Source organism: Bison bison, unplaced genomic scaffold (genome assembly GCF_000754665.1).
Source record: "Bison bison bison isolate TAMUID 2011002044 unplaced genomic scaffold, Bison_UMD1.0 scf7180017864181, whole genome shotgun sequence".
Lineage (NCBI taxonomy): Eukaryota > Metazoa > Chordata > Mammalia > Artiodactyla > Bovidae > Bison > Bison bison.
In genome coordinates, this window is record NW_011494753.1 from 8,159,669 (window position 1) to 8,181,008 (window position 21,340).

General features: G+C 38.2%; 1 protein-coding gene across 2 annotated transcripts in view; it reads left to right on the top strand.

The window, feature by feature from the left end:
• The window catches only part of PTPN9 (protein tyrosine phosphatase, non-receptor type 9), a 71,004-nt gene that overhangs the window by 43,049 nt on the left and 6,615 nt on the right, over positions 1-21,340 (top strand). For both annotated transcript variants that reach the window (XM_010843320.1, XM_010843321.1), the window contains exons 6-9: positions 6,423-6,533; positions 8,301-8,629; positions 12,477-12,570; positions 17,551-17,617. In XM_010843320.1, the coding sequence (XP_010841622.1) occupies positions 6,423-6,533; positions 8,301-8,629; positions 12,477-12,570; positions 17,551-17,617 (601 nt within the window). The remainder of the gene's footprint in view (positions 1-6,422; positions 6,534-8,300; positions 8,630-12,476; positions 12,571-17,550; positions 17,618-21,340) is intronic.

The window sequence follows — 21,340 nt, forward strand, 5'->3', positions numbered from 1 at the left end:
TATTCTAGGTCCTCGTGTAAATGGAGTCATGCAATATTTGCCCTTTGTGTCTGTTTTATTTCACTTAGCCTGATATTTTAAAGATTCATCCGTATTGGAGCATGTATCAGAATTTCATTCCTTCTTAAGGCTGAATAATATTCTATCATATGTATATACCTTGTGTTGTTAATCCATTCATTTGTCAAATGACAGTTGGGTTGTTTCCACGCTTTGGCTATTGTGAATGATGCTGCTGTGGACACTGGTGTTACAGCATCTGTTTGAGTCCTTGCTTTCAATTCTTCGGTGTGTATGCCTACACGTGGAATTGTTAGATCATATGGTGATTCTACATTTAATTTTTTGAGGAGCTATTTTCTTTTAAAAGTTTAAAATTTTGTTTTTGTCATTTAAGACCTTAATCCATCTGGAGTTGATTTTCGAATATGGTATGAGATGTAGGAATCTGACTTTTTTTCCATATGGATAGCTATTTTTTTTTCCAGTTCTGCATACTAAATAGCCTCTCCTTTCCACAACATAGGCCTTCTACTTATCAGTTTTAATAGAGTCACAATAACTTGGTAAGTTAATATATCATAGACACTTTAACTATCTAACCACCTTTCTGTATTACTCAGATTGTTTTCAGATTTAATAATACTATGATGATTATTTTCACTCTTTCTCTTAAATTATTTTAAGAAGATATTTCTGAGAGTTGGATTATTTGGCTAAAGATTATGAATATTCTTGTGTCTCTCTTATACATCACTAGGTTACCCTTGATAAAAATGGAAAAGAAATATACATTGTCACCAACAAATAAGAGTATCTGTTTCCTTTAACTGTCCCACTACTGAATTCTATAATTTTTCTCCTTTTTTGAATATAGAATTTTAAAATAATAGTATCCTTTTTTTGTTGTTTGAACTCCTTAAAAACATGATATCTTTTTCTTCAAATGTTTTTTTGCTGTTTGTATGTCCTCCTTTATTTGCTGCAAAATAATAAAAATACTGTAGATGTTTTGTTATATAAATTCAAACAATGAAATAGAAGTTTGGTTGCCTTAAAATCCATATATCTATATGTTCTCTTTAGTGACTTGTTGCTCCATCATTGGGAATAGATAAAATTTTAAATGCAGTCCCCTACCATCCTCATTCTTATGAAAGTTATAAATAGAAGTTTGTCTTTAATGCACAGTCTCACACTTTAGATTTCTATTCAGTGTGAATTAATTTCCAATAGTTACTGTGACACTAGAATAAAAGTATAAATAATCTATGACTTCGTAAGTTGCTCTGAATAGATTTTCCCCATCTTGGTAACTTTCTTAGGAGTAATCCTTGTTTTAAATTTTAAAATGTCATAACCTATTTTAGTAGCCATCATATGGACTCTTAACTATTGTTTTAGATGAACCATTTAAACCATGCAGTGTGAAATTTACCTTTACTAGACAATGTGGAATTTGTCTAGCCCAAAGAATAAATGTTTATTTTTCTGATTATGAAACACATGACTGGGACTTCCTGGTGGTCCAGTGGTTAAGAGTCTGCCGGCTAATGCAGGGCACACAGGTTCGATCCCTGGTTCAGGAGGATTGCACATGCTGTGGGGAAACTGAGCCCGTGCACCACGGCTACTGGCAGCGCTCTAGATCCCGCGCACCACAACTGGAGAGTAGCCCTACTTGCTGCAATGAGAGAAAGCCCACACGCTGCAGCAAAGAAGATGAAGTGCAGCCGACAGTAAAAATAAATGAGTGAGTTAAAAAAAAGAGAAATACATGACTAAAAGTACATGAATGTTCAGAAAATTTATTAATGCTGGCACTTATAAAGTAATATTTGTTAACACTTACTGAATGTTTTGAATACAGTTCTAACTTCATGTTTAAATTAATTAATCCTGATATCATTTAATCCTCAATTAATCCTGATATCATTCCTGTGAGTTGTGATGGCTATTACTATTATTGTACCCATTTTATAGATCTAGAAACTTAGGCCTAGAAAATACAAGAACTTGCTGAAGGTAATACAACTAATAAGTACAGCTGCTGCTGCTGCTAAGTCGCTTCAGTCGTGTCCGACTCTGTGCGACCCCATAGACAGTAGCCCACCAGGTTCCCCCATCCCTGGGATTCTCCAGGCAAGAACACTGGAGTGGGTTGCCATTTCCTTCTCCAATGCATGAAAGTGAAAAGTCAAAGTGAAGTCACTCAGTCGTGTCCGACTCCCAGCGACCCCATGGACTGCAGCCTACCAGGCTCCTCCATCCATGGGATTCTCCGGGCAGGAGTACTGGAGTGGGTTGCCATTGCCTTCTCCAATAAGTACAGAGCTATTACTTATAATTCCACCCCTTGAAAATTATCAGTATAAAGAACTTAGGGTATGTATGTCCAAGGTCCAAGCTTTTAAAATGTGTACATGTGTATGTAGGTATACATACATATGGGATGAGGATAAGTACTTTTCTTTACAAGTATGGTATATTATATTCAGCAGTTGTAATTTGCCATTTTTTTACTTAACAATGTATCTTTGTCGTCTATATGTCAGTACATACAGCTCTGAGCTCATTTTTTCCCTCACTTTTTTAAATGGCTGCACAACTTTTGTTTTTTTCTGTGCTGGGTCTTCACTGCTGCGTGGGCTTTCTCTAGTTGCAGCAAGTGGGGGCTGCTCTTTTTTGTGGTGTGTGGGCTTCTCATTGTGTGACTTCTCTTGTTGCAGAGCGCAGGCTCTAGGGCCTGGGGGGCTTCAGTATTTGCGGCACATAGGCTCACTAGTTGTGACACCTAGGCTTAACTGCTCCACAGAATGTGGGATCTTCCCGGACCAGGGATTGAACCCATGTCCCCCTTCATTGGCTGGCTTCCCAGGTGGCGCTAGTGGTAAAGAACCCGGTTGCTAATGCAGGAGACATAATGAGACATCAGTTCGATCCCTGGGTTGGAAAGATCCCCTGGACAAGGGCATGGCAACCCACTCCAGTATTCTTGCCTTGAGAATCTCATGGATAGAGGAACCTGGTGGACTACAGTCCATGGGGTCACAAAGAGTCAGACACCATTGAAGTGACTTAGCAGCACTGCCTGCATTGTCAGGCAGATTCTTAACCACTGGGAACACCAGAGAAGTCCCTTGCAAAAAGTGTTCCTGTTGTTGATATACCAAGCAGAAAAAATGAAGTTTATTCTATTTTTTTATGTTATAAAGGTTTCAGTGAACATTGTTTTACATTTATTTTTGTATATTTGGTGAATTATTTCCTCAGGATAAATTTCTGTAAGCAGATATTTATGGTCAAAAGGTAGGCACATTTAAAATTTGCTAAATATTGCCAAATAGTCCTCTAAAACCTTAGTTCAGATTTATACTCCCATCAACATCCTTGTTTGCTAGATTCTCATCATCATTTATTATTTGGATTTTAATTATATTCATGTCTTTATTTGGTGTTTTTTTATTACTGATGAACTTTAACTTATTTTCACATTTAACATCAGTGTTTCTTTAAAAAATTTTTTCTGCTTATATATTCTACCCATTTTTCTGTTGAAGTGTTTGTCTCATTAATTTGCAAGATTTGTTATTAAGAATATTAGGAATATTATTAAGTATGTGTTACCAGCATTTTTGCAGTTTATAATTTGCTCAATATGACTATGTCTCGTCATATAGTACTATGTTTTCTCAATTTTTCATTACAGTTTTAATATACTGTATTACATATTTTACATTTAATATGCATAGTACATAATATTATGGACAAAATAATTTGTTTTCAAATAACTGTCTTGGTGATATTTGTTAACTAATACACTTTTTTCCCTACTTACTTCGGATAACACCTTTATCTTACACTAAATTTCCATATGGTAAGTGTGTCTATTTCTAGACTCCCTGTTCTATTGATCTAGGCATCCAGACCAACATACTCACTTTTTAAATTTATTGTAGCCTTATAATGAAGTTTAACAGTTTATAGGATAAGCTTCCCTATATTCTTTTATTTCTAAAAATTGTTCTATTTTTACACTTTTGTTCTTTTACATGCACTTTTGTGTGCTTTTACTTAAATTTTTACTGGTATATAACATGCATACTAAAAACAAACTTTATACCTTTTTTTAAATTATAAAAACAAACAAAAAAGGTAATTCAAGGAAAAGTCTCTAACCCCTCCTTCATACACCCCAGTGCCATTCCACAGAGGTAATCACTTTTTCAAAATTATAAATCTGTTGAGAAAATGCTTTTAAAAAATCATCATCTTTTGATTAGATGAACATTAGAGTCATTCAGTCAAGTTCTGGTAGATAAGACACTTTAGGATTTAATTTGGATATAATGAATTAGTTTAAGGAGAATTGACTTTACAGCCTCATCTTCACCTGTCCAGGAATGCTTTGTTTTATGGATTTTTTAAAGTCTTTTGTTATGTCTTTCAATAAAATTTAAAAACTACGTGTCTTACATGTTTCTTATGATGTATATTCTTAGGCTAAAAAATGTACGTGTATATATGTATAAACATAGTAAACTCCAAGGATAAATCATCTTTTTTGTAAGACCAGTATCATACAGGGAGAGAGATGGTGCTTTTGTGTACAAATACTATTATAAACCAGAGTCTTTTTACCATTATACTTTTATGGTGATTAGTATTTATAGGGTGGCTGATTTTCTCATATTTATCTTTCATATTTTAAAATGCTATTACAGTACTTTAAAATACTATTATAAAGCTGGGAATAATTTCTTCCCAGGAGAAGTACAGTATTACTCATTATCCCTGCCTATGAGCAGGACTGGAGTGTTGAGAAACTAAATGAAACAAAGAGCTGTGGCTTAAAAAGAAATAATATTTAGTTCTATGCCTTGTGCAGATCAGGGTGTCTCCTTTCTTTTAGACCTCATTTGTCCTCATGCCCAGGAGATCATATTGTTTGACTGAATGAATGAATATATAAATAGATGAAGAGATGAGTCAAAAATGATTATAAACACACAGATATCAATATAAAGGAAAGATAATGAGAAATGTTTCATGTTCATTTTATTTGTGATCTAATTGTTCCTTAAAGTTTTAATAATTAAAACGTAAGGATGTATACATTTATGCTGACAAGAAAAGTCAGAGTAGTTTTGATCTATAAAGCTTATATTGACAAGAACATAATATTACTTTTTTAGTTTGTTTATTTGTTTTACAAATAAGAGTTTCTTTGAAAATGTGGTGTTGTACTGACAATAAAAATCATATAGAACTCACTTGATCAAGGGAATATAATCCCAGAAAAAAAAGGTAAGGAGATACTCATCTGTTTCCTTTGAGATTCCTCTTTCAGATCTGCAGGGAGACTTGAGAATCTTTAGGGTATATCTTACTTACTAATGTAACCAAAAGTTCTGAAGTCGTTCTCAGGCATTAAATGGATCCAGATCAAATAACTCAAAGCTCATGCATTTCAATGTGTGGATTCCAACATACTCACCTATAATTCTTAGGTGTCCCAGGCTGAACTTTTGCCCCCATCTATGTCTCCATAATATGATTACTTTGAACGGTAAATCAGCTTTTAATTTCTTTTTTTGAACTTTATTGAACTGTAGTTGACTTATAATGGTGTGTTAGTTTCAGGTGTACAGCAAAGTGAATCAGTTACATGTTTTATATATAGGATTGTGTTTATGTCAATCCCAACCTCCCAATTTATCCCTCCCCCACCCTTACCCCCTAGTAACCATTAGTTTGTTTTCTATATCTGTGGCTCTACTTCGGTTTTGGGAATAAGTTCCTTTGTACCCTTTTTTTTTTTTAAGATTCCACATATAAGTGGTATATTTGTCTTTGTGTCTGACTCACTCAGTATGAGAGTCTCTTGGTCCACCCATGTTGCTGCAAATGGCGTTGTTTTGTTCTTTTTAATGGCTGAGTGATATTCCATTGTATACATGTACCACATCTTTATCCATTCCTCTGTTGATGGACTTTTAGGTTGCTTTCATTTCTTTCTTTTTAACTACTTTTTCTCTAGCCACTAAGTGAAATCTGAATTAGGCTGTAGACTCCCCCTGCTGGGTAAGAATGGTGAAAAGAGCAGAAAACCTAAATTTTGGATTTAAATAATCAAAGGTCCCACTAGGCACTGTTGAAGTGCCCTAATTGGTGTATTAAATCCTTGTATGTGTTCTCCACAGGGCTTCCCTGGTGGCTCAGACGGTAATCTGCCTGCAGTGCAGGAGACCCGGGTTTGATCCCTGGGTTAGGAAGATCCCCTGGAGAAGGGAATGGCAACCCACTCCAGTATTTCTGCTGAGAGAATTCTGTGGACAGAGGAGCCTGGCAGGCTGCAGTCCATGGGGTCACAGAGAGTCAGACACGACTGAGTGACTAACACACACATGTATTCTCCACAGGGAGCTTTTCCAGCTCGTTTGAAGAAAGTGCTGATTGTGGGAGCACCCATATGGTTCCGAGTGCCCTATTCCATCATCAGCCTCCTTCTGAAGGATAAAGTTCGGGAGAGGGTAAGGCAAGCTAACTTTATTATTTGGAGGTTGGATAGGTATAGTTCCATCTCTGCTGTTGAAACTTGCCAGTTAATTCTCTACCTTCAAAAGCCTTCCTGGCTTGTCTCTCTTCCTGCTTCTGTTAGTGTGTTCACTTACATTTTCTGCTTTATTCTTTACTCAGCTCTGTACAAGCTGCCTTTTTGACTGTACTACAAGTTCCTTGAAGTTTGTACCTTGACATAATTTGGGCACTTCCCCTCGATATAGAACCTTGCATGCAGCTAGTATCGAAGAAATGTGTCCCATGCGTAACTTAGAGATAGCTACCACTTCCCAAATTTAGATTTGTACAGCTTCTAATATAATTACATCAGTTGAGCTGGTATTTGATTTTGTTCAACTGGAAGTATCACTCAGTCCCTTTGACCACCAGGGTGGTAAAGGCAAATCTCAGACTCTTTTTACTCCTGGCATTTTCTCATAAAACAGCTTGTTGCTTCCTAACTTCAAAAGTGTTGTCTAATATCATCTTAATTCTATTATCATTCCCCGAATATTCCATGACACAAAGATTATGGTTTTAGTCATTCACTCATTCATTTCTTACCCTTAAAAGAAAGGGTATAGGAAACATTGATATACTAGAATAAGATAATAATGTAAAATATTGTCAGAGGATTTTTTTTTAAAAAGAATATGAGATTATATGAATACTAACAATTCAGATCTTTGTAGCTGAGGCAACTTGGGTTGGAGGGAAAAAACTAAAGACAGTTGGTTTTGTAGAAGCTTAGGGACTTAGCGACCCCAGAGTAGGAGAGGTACTCTCCCAGGTGACTCTTTGAGAGGACTCCTTGGGTGAATTTTATACAAGTGTATATACATGCATGAATAAGCTCAAAATATATTGAGCACCTTTACAGTTCAGGTTCTGAGCCTTAGGAATTAAAACTGGAGGGCCATAGCCGTTACTCCGGTGGAGTTCATGGTTGTGAAAGGGGACAAGACATGTTCAGAGGACTGTGGCTCGACGGGAACACAGAGGAGAATATTGCCTCAGACAGTCAGGGAAGGCTTCACAAAAGAGGTGAGCCATAAGCTGGTCCTTGAAGAGGCCATAGAGAAAAAGACAGCATTCCAGGAAGCAGCAGCAGCAAGCAAGGCAAACATCCCATTCCACACAGATTTCAAAAGGAACGAACTAGGCTAATTTGCTCCAATATGGCTGTGTCCACTATGGCAGCAAAGAGAGGAATTGAGTATTATAGTTCTCTAGCATTTTTCCTGGGCTTCCCTGCCTCTGGGTGGCTAGTCTTATCTTGCTCTCATTTAGAAATCTATTTTTGAGAACATCCATACCAAGCTGTGAGTAAAGGACAAGCTAACAGGCTTAGAATTGGTTACCTTAGTATGGGGTTGACAGAAACCACCACTTTCTATGCATTCTTGGTAGTCAAAAAGGCCAGGACCCATGTGAGATGGAACTGGAAAGCCTTGTATATAGTATAAAGCCTTGGTTCTCTATACCTACCTTTATGTTTATAACAGGGCCCCTAATTCCAGGAATGAATTTGGTATACATTGTGGAAAATCAAACCTTTCCTGGGAAATTCCTAGGATTTCAATGTTAAACAGATGAAACTGCATTTACGTCTTTTCTAAGTATACCACATGTTTCAAGCCAATCTCATCTCATTCTCTGAAGTACTTTGGTTCTTTACCTTCACTGTCTGTATGCCCCTCCCTCCCCACAGACTCACGTGGTTCTCTCTTACTTTCCAGATTCAGATATTGAAGACGTCTGAGGTCACCCAGCACCTGCCCAGAGAGTGCCTCCCGGAAAACCTGGGTGGATATGTCAAAATTGACCTCGCCACTTGGAATTTCCAGTTTCTATCCCAGATGAATGGCCACCCAGATCCCTTCGATGAGATCATCCTGTTCTCCCTCCCTCCGGCCTTAGACTGGGACTCAGTGCATGTCCCAGACCCCCAAGCCATGACCATCCAGGAGTTGATGGACTATGTTAGCACCAGGCAGAAGCGGGGTATATACGAGGAGTACGAAGACATCCGTCGTGAGAACCCAGTTGGTACTTTCCACTGTTCCATGTAAGTAGGGAAGGTTTGGGCCAGCAATCACTTTCCAAGATGCTTGTGACACGTGTTAGTACACCTTCCACACCTCACATCCTTAAGAGAGGCTCTTCCTTAGGTTAAGGAGCACCACTTTCACTTAGATCATCATTTCTCTCATCCAGAAAGAGGCACCTGTTGGCGCTTGTTGCCAGCAGCATACGCTGTGAAGTTTCTGAAGGTCTTTGGTAACAATGGAGAAACTGTGTACTAAAGGATGCATTTTTTGATGTGTTCCTGATATGCAAGTGCTTTTAGGGAAAAAAAAAAGTAGAGGCCCAAAAGGTAGGCTGTTGATTCTTGTTCTAAGTGTGATCTCTGGTCCTTGCTTTTGGGCAGCTTCTGCCTAGAGCGTTTATGGTGTTACATTACTTTCTGAGGAGGAGTACTGGTCCATTTAAAATAACACACAGTCAGTAAGAGAGAAGAGTTGCCTCTTAGGAATTTAGCCTGTGGGATTTTCCTTCTACCTAAATTCTATAACTGGTTTGTAACTACTTGATAACTCTTGTTGGCAGTAGAGCACTGATCATTTCTCTTACTGCTGCTGTCATTTATCCTAACATGTTTTCATTGGCTACAGCAAAAACTTCTTTTCCTCCAAGTTTTGAGATCTGTTTGTTAAAAATTAAGGAAGCTGTCTCCAGTGGGTCTTAGGCTCAAGTTCCAGCTTAGCCAAAAATATCCTCTGTGACTTACCCAAGTTATTTCCCTACTCTGTACCTCAGTTTTCCTGTTTGTAATATTTTATGTTAGACTCGCTGATATCCACTGATTATTTTATAGCTTAAATGTTTTAGGGATCTGTGAGTACCTCTCTCCCCTTGTAATTCCTCTCCAGCTTAGTCAGTGTGCTGTAAAAAAAAAATATGCAAAGAGTGAGGAAAGAGAGAGAAGGAAAAAGAAAGAGAAAAATAACCAGTTAGGAAACAGATAAGGAAGGTAAGAAAGAAGAAGCAATTGAGAAAAAAAAAATCAATAAAACAAGAATGCAAAGAAAAATAAGGGAAAAAGAGAGAAAGCAGAACATGTATCATGTGGGGAGAATGTTCTTCCCTACCGGTTCTAGACCCCTATATGTGTCCAGTCCTTTTCCCAGCCAGAGCAGAGGGTGTACCCTTGTTCTGGGAATTCCTGACTCTGCTCTGGTGCTTCTACTGAAGGGGCCTTAAGGTGTCATTTCTACCATGGTTCCCCTTCACCACATTAAAAATGTGTGTTTGGATTGTCCTCTTTGCATCTCCAAGTCAGCTATCATGTTATAATCAGAGAATATATCCCGATGTTATGGAAGGATTCCCAGTCTTGCCTCTTTATTTATCGAATGAATGAAAACATCCTACTTCAGGAGCTGGAAACCAGAACGCTCAACATCTTCAGGCCTGTGTCTCACCCCCAGTTCCAGTAGAACTACTTACACACAACAAACTGTTTTCCTTGGAATTCTAGTTTAAGAAGTAGGTATCAAGAGTATTCACTGCGGTCCAGGATGCCCACAGACTGTGAGACTTGACCTTTTTTTTCCCCTCATTCTTTCAAAGGATTTTTTTTAATAAATAAAAATTTAATTTTTATTATGAGAAAATTATAAATTCAAAGATGATGTATACCCTTTCCGCACCTATCCCATGGTAACATTTTCCAGAAGCTTTGTATAGTATCACAACTGGGATATTGATAAGTAAGTAAGTGAAAGGTGCTCAGTCGTGTCTGACTCTTTGCAACCCCATGGACTGTACAGTCCGTGGAATTCTCCAGGCCAGAATAGTGGAGTGGGTTAGGGTTGGAGATCTTCCCAACCCAGGGATTGAACCCAGGTCTCCCACACTGCAGGTCCACCAATCTTATTCAGATTTCCCCAGTTTTTGTTTGTGTGTTTGTGTATTTAGTTCTTTGCAATTTTTATCACTCAGGTAGGTTTGTGTATACAAAAGCACAGTCAAGATACAGAATTCCATAGCCATATACCTCTCCATTCTATCCCTCCCCATCCCTCACCCCTGTAACTACTAATCAGTTTTCCATTACTATGATTTTGTCATCTCAAGAATGTTATTATATAGATGGAATCATACTGTATATAGACTTTTGGGATTGCCTTTTTTCACTCAGTATAATTCTCTGGAGTTTCACCCAAGTTGTTATTTGTATCAAGTTTGTTCCTTTTTATTGCTGAATAATATTCCATGATATGAATGAACCACAGTGTAAACTGTTAACCAGTTAACCACTTACCTGTTGAAGGACATCTGGGTTGTTTCCAGTTCTAGCTATTACGAGTAAAGCTGCTGTGAACATTCATGTCTAGGTTTTGTGTAAAAATAAGTTTCTGTTTCTCTGGGATAAATGGCTAAGGGTGGAATTGCTAGGTTATATGTTAATTAAGTGTTTAGTTTTATGAAAAACTGTCCAGCTGTTTTCCAGAGTGGCTATATTCTTCTGCATTTCCCCCCAGCAATATATGAATGGGCTGTTTATTTTTTTTAAATATGTATTAGTTCTTTTTTTGACTCTGCTGGGTCTCTGACCTTCATTGTGGCATATGGGATTCTTAGTTGCAGCATGTGGGCTTCAGTTCCCTGACCAGGGACCAAACCCGGGCCACCTGCGTTGGGAGCTTGGAGTCTTAGCCACTGGACTACCAGGGAAGTCCCAGAGTGATCCATTTTCTTTGCATCCTCACCAGTGTTCAGTGTTGTCACTTTTTTTTTTTTTATTTTGGCTGTTCTGATAGGTATGTAGTGATACCTCTAAGTTAAAATTGTGGTCTTAATTTACATTTTTCTACTAGCTAATGTTATTGAACATTTTTTCATGTACTTATTTGCCATCTGTATATCCTCTTTGTAAAAATGTCTTTTGCCCATTTTCTATTTGGATTTTTTTTTTTTTAAACTCTTGATACTTGAGAGTTCTTTATGTTCTAGGTACTGGTTCTTTGTTGGATGCATAGTTTGAAAATATTTTCTTTCAGTCTGTAGCTTTTCTTTCTTTTTTTCTTTTCTGGTTCTCTTGTGAAGCAGAAGTTTATTTTGATGAAGTTCCTTTAATCATTTTTTCTTCTATGGCTCATACTCTTGATGTCAAGCCTAAGAACACATTGCTTTGCCTTAGAATCCAAAGATTTTTCTACTTTTTTCCCTAAAATTTTTATAGTTTATGTTTTACATTTAACTTAAATCTGTGATCCATTTTGAATTAATTTTTTGTGTAAGGTTTAGTTTGGTGTTCAGATTTTTTCCCTATAGATATCTAATTGTTCCAGCACCATTGGTCGGAAAGAGTATTCCTTCCTCTGTTAAATTGTTCTTGGAACTTTTTAAAATATCAGCTGGGTTTCTTTGTGTGGGAAGATTCCTCTAAGAGTATAACGTGACTAACAACTATTTCTTACCATCAAGAATTAATAACTGGCAGTTTTTAGTATTTTGTTGTATTTGCTTTATCTTTTTATATAAAAGAAAGAATTAATTGTAAAGTTGAAATCTCTTCTAATCGTCACCATCAATTCTCACTCAGCAGTAGTCACTAGTATGAATGTGGTATGTTTCCTTCCAGATCATTATGTTTATATCCTTACATATACATTCATACCCATAAATAATATAGAGTATTAGTTTATGTGGGTGGTCTTTGTAAAAACTTTTTTGCTTTTAATCAATATATATGCAGATGACTTTTTCAGAATCAAATAATACCAAAGAAAAAAAGTAATGAATGACAAATAGCAGTCTCCCGCCTTACCCTCAGTTCCACTCCCGTTGTCATCCATTTTCAACTCTTGTAGTTGTTTCTTTATTTCAGTTCGTTTCATCTCTTTCAGGTCTCCAGGAAACCTAGAGAAGAACCGCTATGGGGATGTACCCTGCCTGGACCAAACTAGAGTGAAGCTGACAAAACGAAGCGGCCACACTCAGGTAGAAAGATAAATGTCTTTCAGAAGCACTGGGGGAAATGTAAGCCTCTTCCAAAGTGAAGCTTACTAATACTGTAGTAGAAAGAACATGAACTCTAAGCCAGAGAGAGAGAGTTTGAGTTTTAGACTACATACTAGTCTGTTACCATGTGAAAGTCCTTTTATGCCCATCTCACAGTATTAAGTGGAAATTAAATGAAATACTTGATGTACATGCTGATAGCCCAAAGTCTGGTATATTACTGTAGGTACTCAATAAATTATTTCTCCTTTTACTCTTTAGTTATAAAGTCATAGACATGTCATCTACCTTACTGGTGTGAGGTTATATATTGCATCAATACCAGAGGACTCATTATAAGTGACCTCTGATTTTTCCATCTAGAAGATCTGACAAAAATTTTAGACAACTAGTGTATGCATGGACTTCCCTGGTGGCTCAGATGGTAAAGAATCTGCCTGAATGCGGGAGACCTGTGTTTGATCCCTGGGTTGGGAAGATCCCCTGGAGGAGGGCATGGCAACCCACTTCAGTATTGTTGCCTGGAGAATCCCTATGGACAGAGGAGCCTGGTGGGCTACAGTTCATGGGGTCTCAAAGAGTTGGACATGACTGAGCACCTGAGCACAAAAGAGATGAATTGGTCAAATGCCTATATTATTTAGTATTGATTCAATCATATCTGTACATATTAAAAATCATATATGTTTAGTAGGGATATTTAGTGAAAATGTTATTCAGACTCTTCACATACATCTGTCCTTATTTGAGCTACTTTTTGAGTCAATCTAACACGGTTTTCCAGAACACATCTTTTTATTTCTTTTTTTAAGTATATTGTCACTGGAAAATTTATCCTAAATCAGAAAAAAATCTATAACATTAGCACAGTTTTTTCTTTTCTTTCGTTCTGTATCTCATGCATCCTCTAAAGCATAATCACTTAATTCTTTTTAAAGTCCTCTTTAGTATGACTTGATTACAGCGACATCCAAAACTTAGAATTTTGAGGTCAGCAATTAAATAGGTGTTATATTTCCTTTTTTTTCCTTCTGGTACAACAGTTCTGTCTGGTGACCTCTATACACATCAAAAAACAGCATTGATTGAGCTTCCTGTTCACAGTTAAAGGAGTTTAAATAGTGCCCCTTAACATCACACACAGTATAAGGACTTGTTATATCCCTCCTCTTGTTTCTGGAGGATAATTCTTAGGAAGATGATTGCTTTATATTTGGGCATATATGATATATGAATCAGGACCGTGGGATCATAGTTTTAATCTCTTTGACCCTACTGTAATTCATAAACTGAATTCATAACCCTGTCTAGGGTCCTTACAGAGGGTTTTCGTGCAGTGGTATTAGCTGAGAGTCTGCCTGATTGAAGGCAAATTCATCAGTATTACTGAGTTTTGTCTTTGTTGAATTGAGGCTCTAGAGTCAGAGATATCTGAACGCATCTGTCTTGTTGACTGCTCTGTCTCTAAGACCTAGAACAGTGCCTATCATGTATCAGACATTCAGTAAATTATTTGTGAGTGAATGAGTGAACCCACCCCAGTGTACCAGGAGACTATTCTAGTCATCGTGTAATTAATCTGAAGATCATCACTTGAGTTAATACTCCCTCTCCGTACTACAATATTGGTAGAGGCTTTTTTCCACAGTAAGTGGAGGATTCAGGTTTGTTAGTGAATTGTTTAGCAGGTTTATATATACCTGGAATTATATTATGTTTCTATTGAACCTGGCCCATAACATAATGTGTGTGCTGCTTTGGTTCTTCCTGCTGTTTCAGTTTGCCCCCAAGTCTGTACTTTATCTCTGAGGTCGTTTTCAGTTTTTAATATCTAATGATTCTTCTGAAATTGCTGGTTTTAATTCCCAGTGCTCTCAGAGACAAAGATGCTAAAAACTGGTATCCTTAGTTATAAAGAAATAAGTCCCCTTTAAAGAAGTGCCATTTCTTTTCAAAGCATGAAGGTAACTCCAAGTGTGACAGCTTATATATTACTTATACAATAGTGTTGATTGACATGTACCAGCTAAATCATTTGTACTTTTCTATGCCTTCTCACATGGGCCCTTTAGGGTCCCATCTGAGTGTGCCAGGCAGAACAGAGGATGGGCTTTGGCTGACTGTGGGTGAGGCCTGGATTAAGAGGCCTGGTTGGGGTGAATGTGACTTTTAGCTTGCTGAGTCCACTGCATGTTTCATTAGCTTAGTGAAGGTGTCCTAATCAGGGTAGAGCACTAGTATTAATAGTATGAGGTCACTACCAGTTGCTGTGGGAGAAGAAAAGAGCAGGAAACTCGACTAAATAATCAGTGGGAGGATAAGTTGGTAGACTGACTATCTAATGGACATGCATCCAAATAACATGGGTTTGACCGTGAGATAGAGATGTTTTCTTTTTGTGGTTGAGCCATGCAGCTTATATGATCTTAGTTCCCTGATCAGGGATTGAACCCGGCTCACATCAGTGAAAGACCTAGGTCCTAATCACTGGACCACTCAGGGAATTCCTCAGAGATGTTTTCTGAGGGTGGCTGTGGGGGTACTGACAGCTCAGACTATTCTCCAAGTGTTGGAACCAGTGGCAAAAGGGTTGATGGGGAGTCATTTTGATCTCTTTAGACTGGAGTATGAATTTTCCCTAGTTTCTTGTTGAAACATCTTTACTTTTGCCCTGTAACCCTTCATATCCTCTAATATCCATCCATCCTAGCTGCTAGATACTCTCAACTAGTTATATTGTGACTTGAGGCTGTAGCTGCATCCGTTTGGCTTTTTTATCAGTTTGGACTAAATAGTGTTGACAGAGATCTTGTGAGGAGGTAGAATAAAAACAATAAAAATTTAAGCCTATTTAATTTTCCTGATGGCTAATGATGTAAATAGACGGAGGACATTGGGAGGTAGGAGAAGGCCCGCAGAAGAGAGTGCATCATGAACTGTTCATTGAGATTCTTCTGAAGGTGTGTGGCTTTTGCTTTGTGTCAATTTAGGCAGTAACAGAGCCTGGGTGTTTGGCCCATGCTGTTGATGGTCCTAGGTGTGAGGTGTAACTTTCTTCCTTCTCCAGTCACACTTTGCCTTTTGTGTGTCACCACGTGGACAGGATGTTCCTGCTCAGGTTGCTTGGCTTGCCTCCCTTCTGAGTTTGGTTTTGAGCTGCAGTGCTGTAGTCCTAAGGGACTTTTTTTTTTTTTTTTTTTAGCGGCTTTTCTGAGATATAATACACACACCATACGGTTCACTCTTTTAAAGTGTACAAATTATTGGTTTTTAATATATTCTGAGTTGTGCAACTGTCACCACAATCAACTTTAGAACATTTTTATCACCTAAAAAAGAAACTCACCTTGGTAGTCACTCCCCATTTCCCCCAAGCACATCTACTCTTTGTGTACTCTTTTGGCCTTTTGTGGACATCTTACGTAGAGTCATGCAATATATGACCCTTTATGTCTGGTTTCTCTCACTTAGCACGTTTTCAAGGTTCGTTCATATTGTAGTATGTATCAGTATTTCTTTTTTATTGCTGAATAATATTCCATTGTGTGTGTGTGTGTGTATACACATTTTATAAAATATTTATTCATTTGTTTATTTTTGGTTGTGCTGGTCTTTGTTGCTGCACTCAGGCTTTCTCTAGTTTCAGCAGGCAGGGGCTACTCTCTAGTTGCCGTGCACAGGCTTCTCGCTGCAGTGGTTTCTCTTGTTGCGGAGCATGGGCTCAGTGGTTGTGGCACATGGACTTAGTTGTCCCATGGCATGTGGGAGCTTTCCAGACCAGGGATCGAACCCATGGTCCCCTACATTGGCAGCTGAATTCTTAACCACTGGACCACCAGGGAAATCCCTACACCACATTTTATTTATCCATTCCATTAGCTGATAAACAATTGAGTTGTTTCTATTTTTTGGCTACTATGAATGATGCTGCTATGAATATTTGTATATGAGTTTTTTTTATGTAGATCTATGTTTTCATTTCCCTAGGGTTTAGAATTGCCAGGTCATATGGTAACTTTAACCTTTGAGGAAATGTCAGACTGTTTTCTAAAGTGACTGCACCATTTTATATTACCACTAGTGATGTATGAGGATTCCAGTTTCTTCACATCTTTGCCAATATTCATTATTATCTTTGACCTGTAGCGATTCTAGTGGGTGTGAAGTGGTATCTCATTGTGGATTTGATTTGCATTTCTCTGATAACTAATGATGTTGAGCAACTTTTCAGGTACACATTGTCCATTTGTATATTCTCTTGGTGAAATGGCTATTCTGATTCTTTGCCCATTTTAAAATTGAATTGTCTTTTTACTGTTTATTTGTGAGAATTCTTTATATAGTCTAGCTACAAATCCCTTATAAAATGTGTGCATTCTGTGGGTTGTTTTTTCACTTTCTTGATGGTGTCCTTTGAAGCACAAAAGTTTTCTATTTTACTGTAGTTCGATTTATCTGTGTTTTTCTTCTGTTGCTTGTGTTTTTGATGTCGTATCTAAGGAGGCTTTGCCTAACCCAAGGTCACAAACATTTATTACTATGTTTTCTTCTACGAGTTTTATAGTTTTAGCTCTTACGTTAGGTCTGCAATCCATTTGGAGTTAGGTTTTGTTTTGGCTGTGCTGTGTAGCCTGCAGAACCTTAATTCCTTGACCAGGGACTGAACCATGCCCACAGCAATGACAGCTCAGAGTTCTAAGCACTGGACTGCCAGGGAGTTCCCTGGAGTTAGGCTTTTGTGTATGCTGTAAGAGGGTAGGCTTGATTTTTCTGCATGTGGATATCCAGTTGTTTCAGTAACATTTGTGCAGGTGAGGTTTTGAATTGGTCCTTTCACTTCTTCACTGCCTGACAAGAAGAGAAAATCCATACCTTGAGTTTTATGTACCTAGTACATCATTTTCGTACCCAATTGGTATATTCCACACAACTGCAATGATATTTCCTTTTTATCATTAGACAGATTACATCAATGCCAGTTTCATGGATGGCTACAAGCAGAAGAATGCTTACATTGGTACACAAGGTAAGTTAGTCTGCCATTCACAAATTGGTTTTGTATCATCTACCTGTGATTGTTTGCACCAGGGGATAGCATAATTTTTAAAGGAAATGGTAACTTGTGGTGATGTTGCAGCCTTTAGATCTTGTGAAAGTGAAAGTCACTCAGTCGTGTCTGACTCTTTGCGACCCCATGGACTGTATAGTCCATGGAATTCTCTAGGCCAGAATACTGGAGTGGGTAGCTTTTCCCTTCTCTAGATCTTGGTCTTTCATAAAGATTGAGGGTTCTTGAAGAAGGCAGATGAGAGGTGTAGAGTTTCTTTATCAAATGTGCCTGGAAACTCACTGCATAGAGATAAACAAGAGATTTGAACACACAACATTTCTACAAGTTTTTGGATTGAGTCTTAGTGTTGCAGACCCAGGGGAATGGACATCAGAATTGACTGGCTAGTGAGATTGTCTTTATGTCAAGTAGGACATAAAGGGATGGCAGTGGACTTCCCAGAGATAGAATTCAGCCTGTGAATGGGTGTTGCTGGCTTAAGAGACTTTCGCTGGTCTGTGTACCATTACAGAGTACACCAGCCTCTAACATGGATAGTCTTTGCTAAGTCTGACAGTGAAGTATTGGGCTCTAGAGGATTTCAGATGGAGTTTCTATTAATGCTCTTGTGGGCCCTAGTACTATTAATGACTTGTTCTCTGCCATCTCAAGAATACCAGGTTTCCTTCAAAGAGAGTGGTAAGAAATCATAACATAGGAGGATAAGAGAGGCCATCATATGGATTTAAGGGCCGTTGACCATTGTGGAGTATGGCCAGCAAGAGATCTGGCCAGTACCTCCTTAATCAAGCGATCACACTTAGTATCACCAATAATGGAGAAACAGATATATGCCTCCTATTCTGATACAATGAGAACTACACAATGTAACCTTTGTTGTATGTTGCCAGTTTTTAAGTGAATCAATCGGATCATGAGAAACAAACCTGAGAAATCCAGATTGTGGAACATTGCTGGAGAACTGGCTTAGATTTTTTCAAGTTAATGCCCTGGGGAAAAAAAAGTGGGGGAGGGATTAAAGGACACTAAAGAGTCACTGATAACCAAAGGCAGTGTGTCATCCATAACTCAATTTGGAAAAATAATTTTTAAGGACAAAATATTGGCACAGTTGGAGACTGTATATTAGATAGTATTGTTGTATTAATGTGTAATTGCTGCAGTGTGATAATGATATTGTTCTATGGAGAATGTTCTTCTAAATACGTGTTCAGGTATTTAGGAGTGAAATGTCATAATGTCTGAAACACATTTTTAAATAGTAAAAAAGAAAATATGTGTTGTGTATATATAGAGAAGGCTTTGTAAAATAATAGCTAAAAATGATAGCCTTCAAGCTAAAGAATGTATGCATACATTGTGCTGTGGTTATTTTTTTTTTTTTTTTACTTTCTGTAGGTTTCAAATTTTTCAAAATAGAAATTGAGGGAGAATAAAAAGGAAAAGGTCCTTTGGATTTTTGGTACATTATTAACTGGTCTGATGGTCACAGTCTTACTTTTCCTTAGGGGGGACTACTACCTCCAGAAAGCATCCTTTAAGACCTTAGGAAGAAATAAGAGAACTATCAGGAAAGATTTTTGGCACGTATAGAATAGGATGTGATCTGCCTGAGAGTAAGGAGATGTCTTTGTTGAGGAGGGTATCTGTGGCATGAGTGGGCTTCTGGAGGGTAAAGTTTGGCTCTAGGGGTCTCAGAGTGCTCCTTTCTCTGGTTTAGACGGCAAATGCACTTCCTAGAGTTGTTAGCTATGCAGGGATTGGATCCTTTAGGCTGGCTCTGAAGGCCCTGTCTGGGAGAGGAAACTCATCCAGAAGTATGAGAGAGTTCAGCACTGATCACTTAGAAGGCATCAGCACTGTTAGGACTGGAAAATGGGTTGGTTTGATATATCTGGTTAACCTTCTTGGCTATATTCCGTGTTCTGATTTTTATTCATAATAGTTCTACTGTTATTTATAAAAGTATCTATTTTAAATATAATAGATATATAATTGCCATCTAATTATTATAGAGACTCTGCAAGGAAGGTTTATAAATCCATGAACAAACTGAAGCTCAAAAAGGTTAAGTGACCTTGGATCACACAGCTAGTAAGTGGCAGAGCCAGGATTTGAGCACATGTCTGCTTGATTCAAACAGACAAGCCAGGTTAGTGGATTGTTTCACCCACATCTGCATAAACTGCTGACTTTGTTTCTTTAGAGATGTCTACTGTTAAAGAATCTAATCTGGGGAAGCATAACTTTCCCTTCTAAATCTCTCTCTTATGCTTCTGAGGAAATTATGACCCTTCTCTGTCCAGCCTGAGTCTTGAGTGGTATTGTCAGGTGCTCTGTGTGGCAACACCAGCTTTGCCCGTGGTTTAAATGTAGAAAATAAAGTCTGTGAGAGCTACTGTGATGCAGAATAGTGAGATGCAAACAAGGCTAAGAGTCAGAGGTAGGGAAAGGCTGTTTTTATTATCTTCTTGACATGCATGCTATAGTAATGCCATGTCCGTTGTGGAAAAGGAAGATGAAAATCACTCATAACCCTGAGACTCAGAGAAAGTGCTGGCATTTTGCAGCATCTCCTTCTAAACCTCGTTCTGTGCATACAAATAGATGTGGACATATAAAATACCTAAAAAAACAGGCGTTTTCTATACATTATTTCTTTTTTCTTTTGATGGTTATCTTGTGAATACCTTTCCATAGCAAAAATACAGATCTTACAGTATCACCTTTATGGACTGCTAAAATTTGGGGTATGCCATAATTTAACATCCTCTCTTGTTAAACATTTAGCTTGTTTTCAAGACTTCATATGCTTCTGGCAGTGTCCCCTTCTGCATAGAGGGAATTCTAGTATCATAAAATGTTTGTGCTTCCTAACAGACTTGAGCAAAAATGGCAGTAAAATTAGCAGACTTCCAGGACCAAATCAACCCGTGGCTCTGCCCTGCTTCCTTGAAAGCAAAGGCGGAAAAGGCACTGGAAAAGTATAAGGAATTATCCTGAGCCATTACTCACTTGATTGAAAGGGAGTTATTGGCTCTGAAGCATCTTCAAAGTTGCTGCTGCGTGCCCAGCCCTGTACAGGTTCTAACTCTAAAAGGGGAAGTTGATGACACGGCCCTTGCCCTCAGCACCATGTTTGGCTGAGATATGATTGCTTCTCACAAAGTAAAATGCCTGATGTAAGACCATGTACATCAAATGGTTAAGCTGTTTTGATCCAGCTGTGCCATCGGGAACTGAGAGGAGAGGGAGCCCTACAAAGAATGTGATGTTAAAAGAAAGATTTAGGGAAGAGGCAGTACTTGAATGGAGAAGGACATGGCAACCCACTCCAGTATTCTTGCCTGGAGAATCCCATGGACAGAGGAGCCTGGCGGGCTACAGTCCATAGGGTCGCACAGAGTCAGACATGACTCAAGCGACTTAGCGTGCATGCATGCAGCACTTGAAAATGGGCGGCATGGTGATCATTTTGCAGTGCATAGGAATACTGAATCAGCATCTTGTGCACTGGGAGCTAACATAGTGTTGTAGGCCAATTATACTTCAAAACAAACAAACTCATAGGAAAAGAGATCATATTTGTGGTTAGAGGGGCAGGGGATGGGGGAGGGGGAAACTGGATGAAGACAGTCAGAGGTACAAATTCAGTATAGGCTGAATAAGTACTGGGGA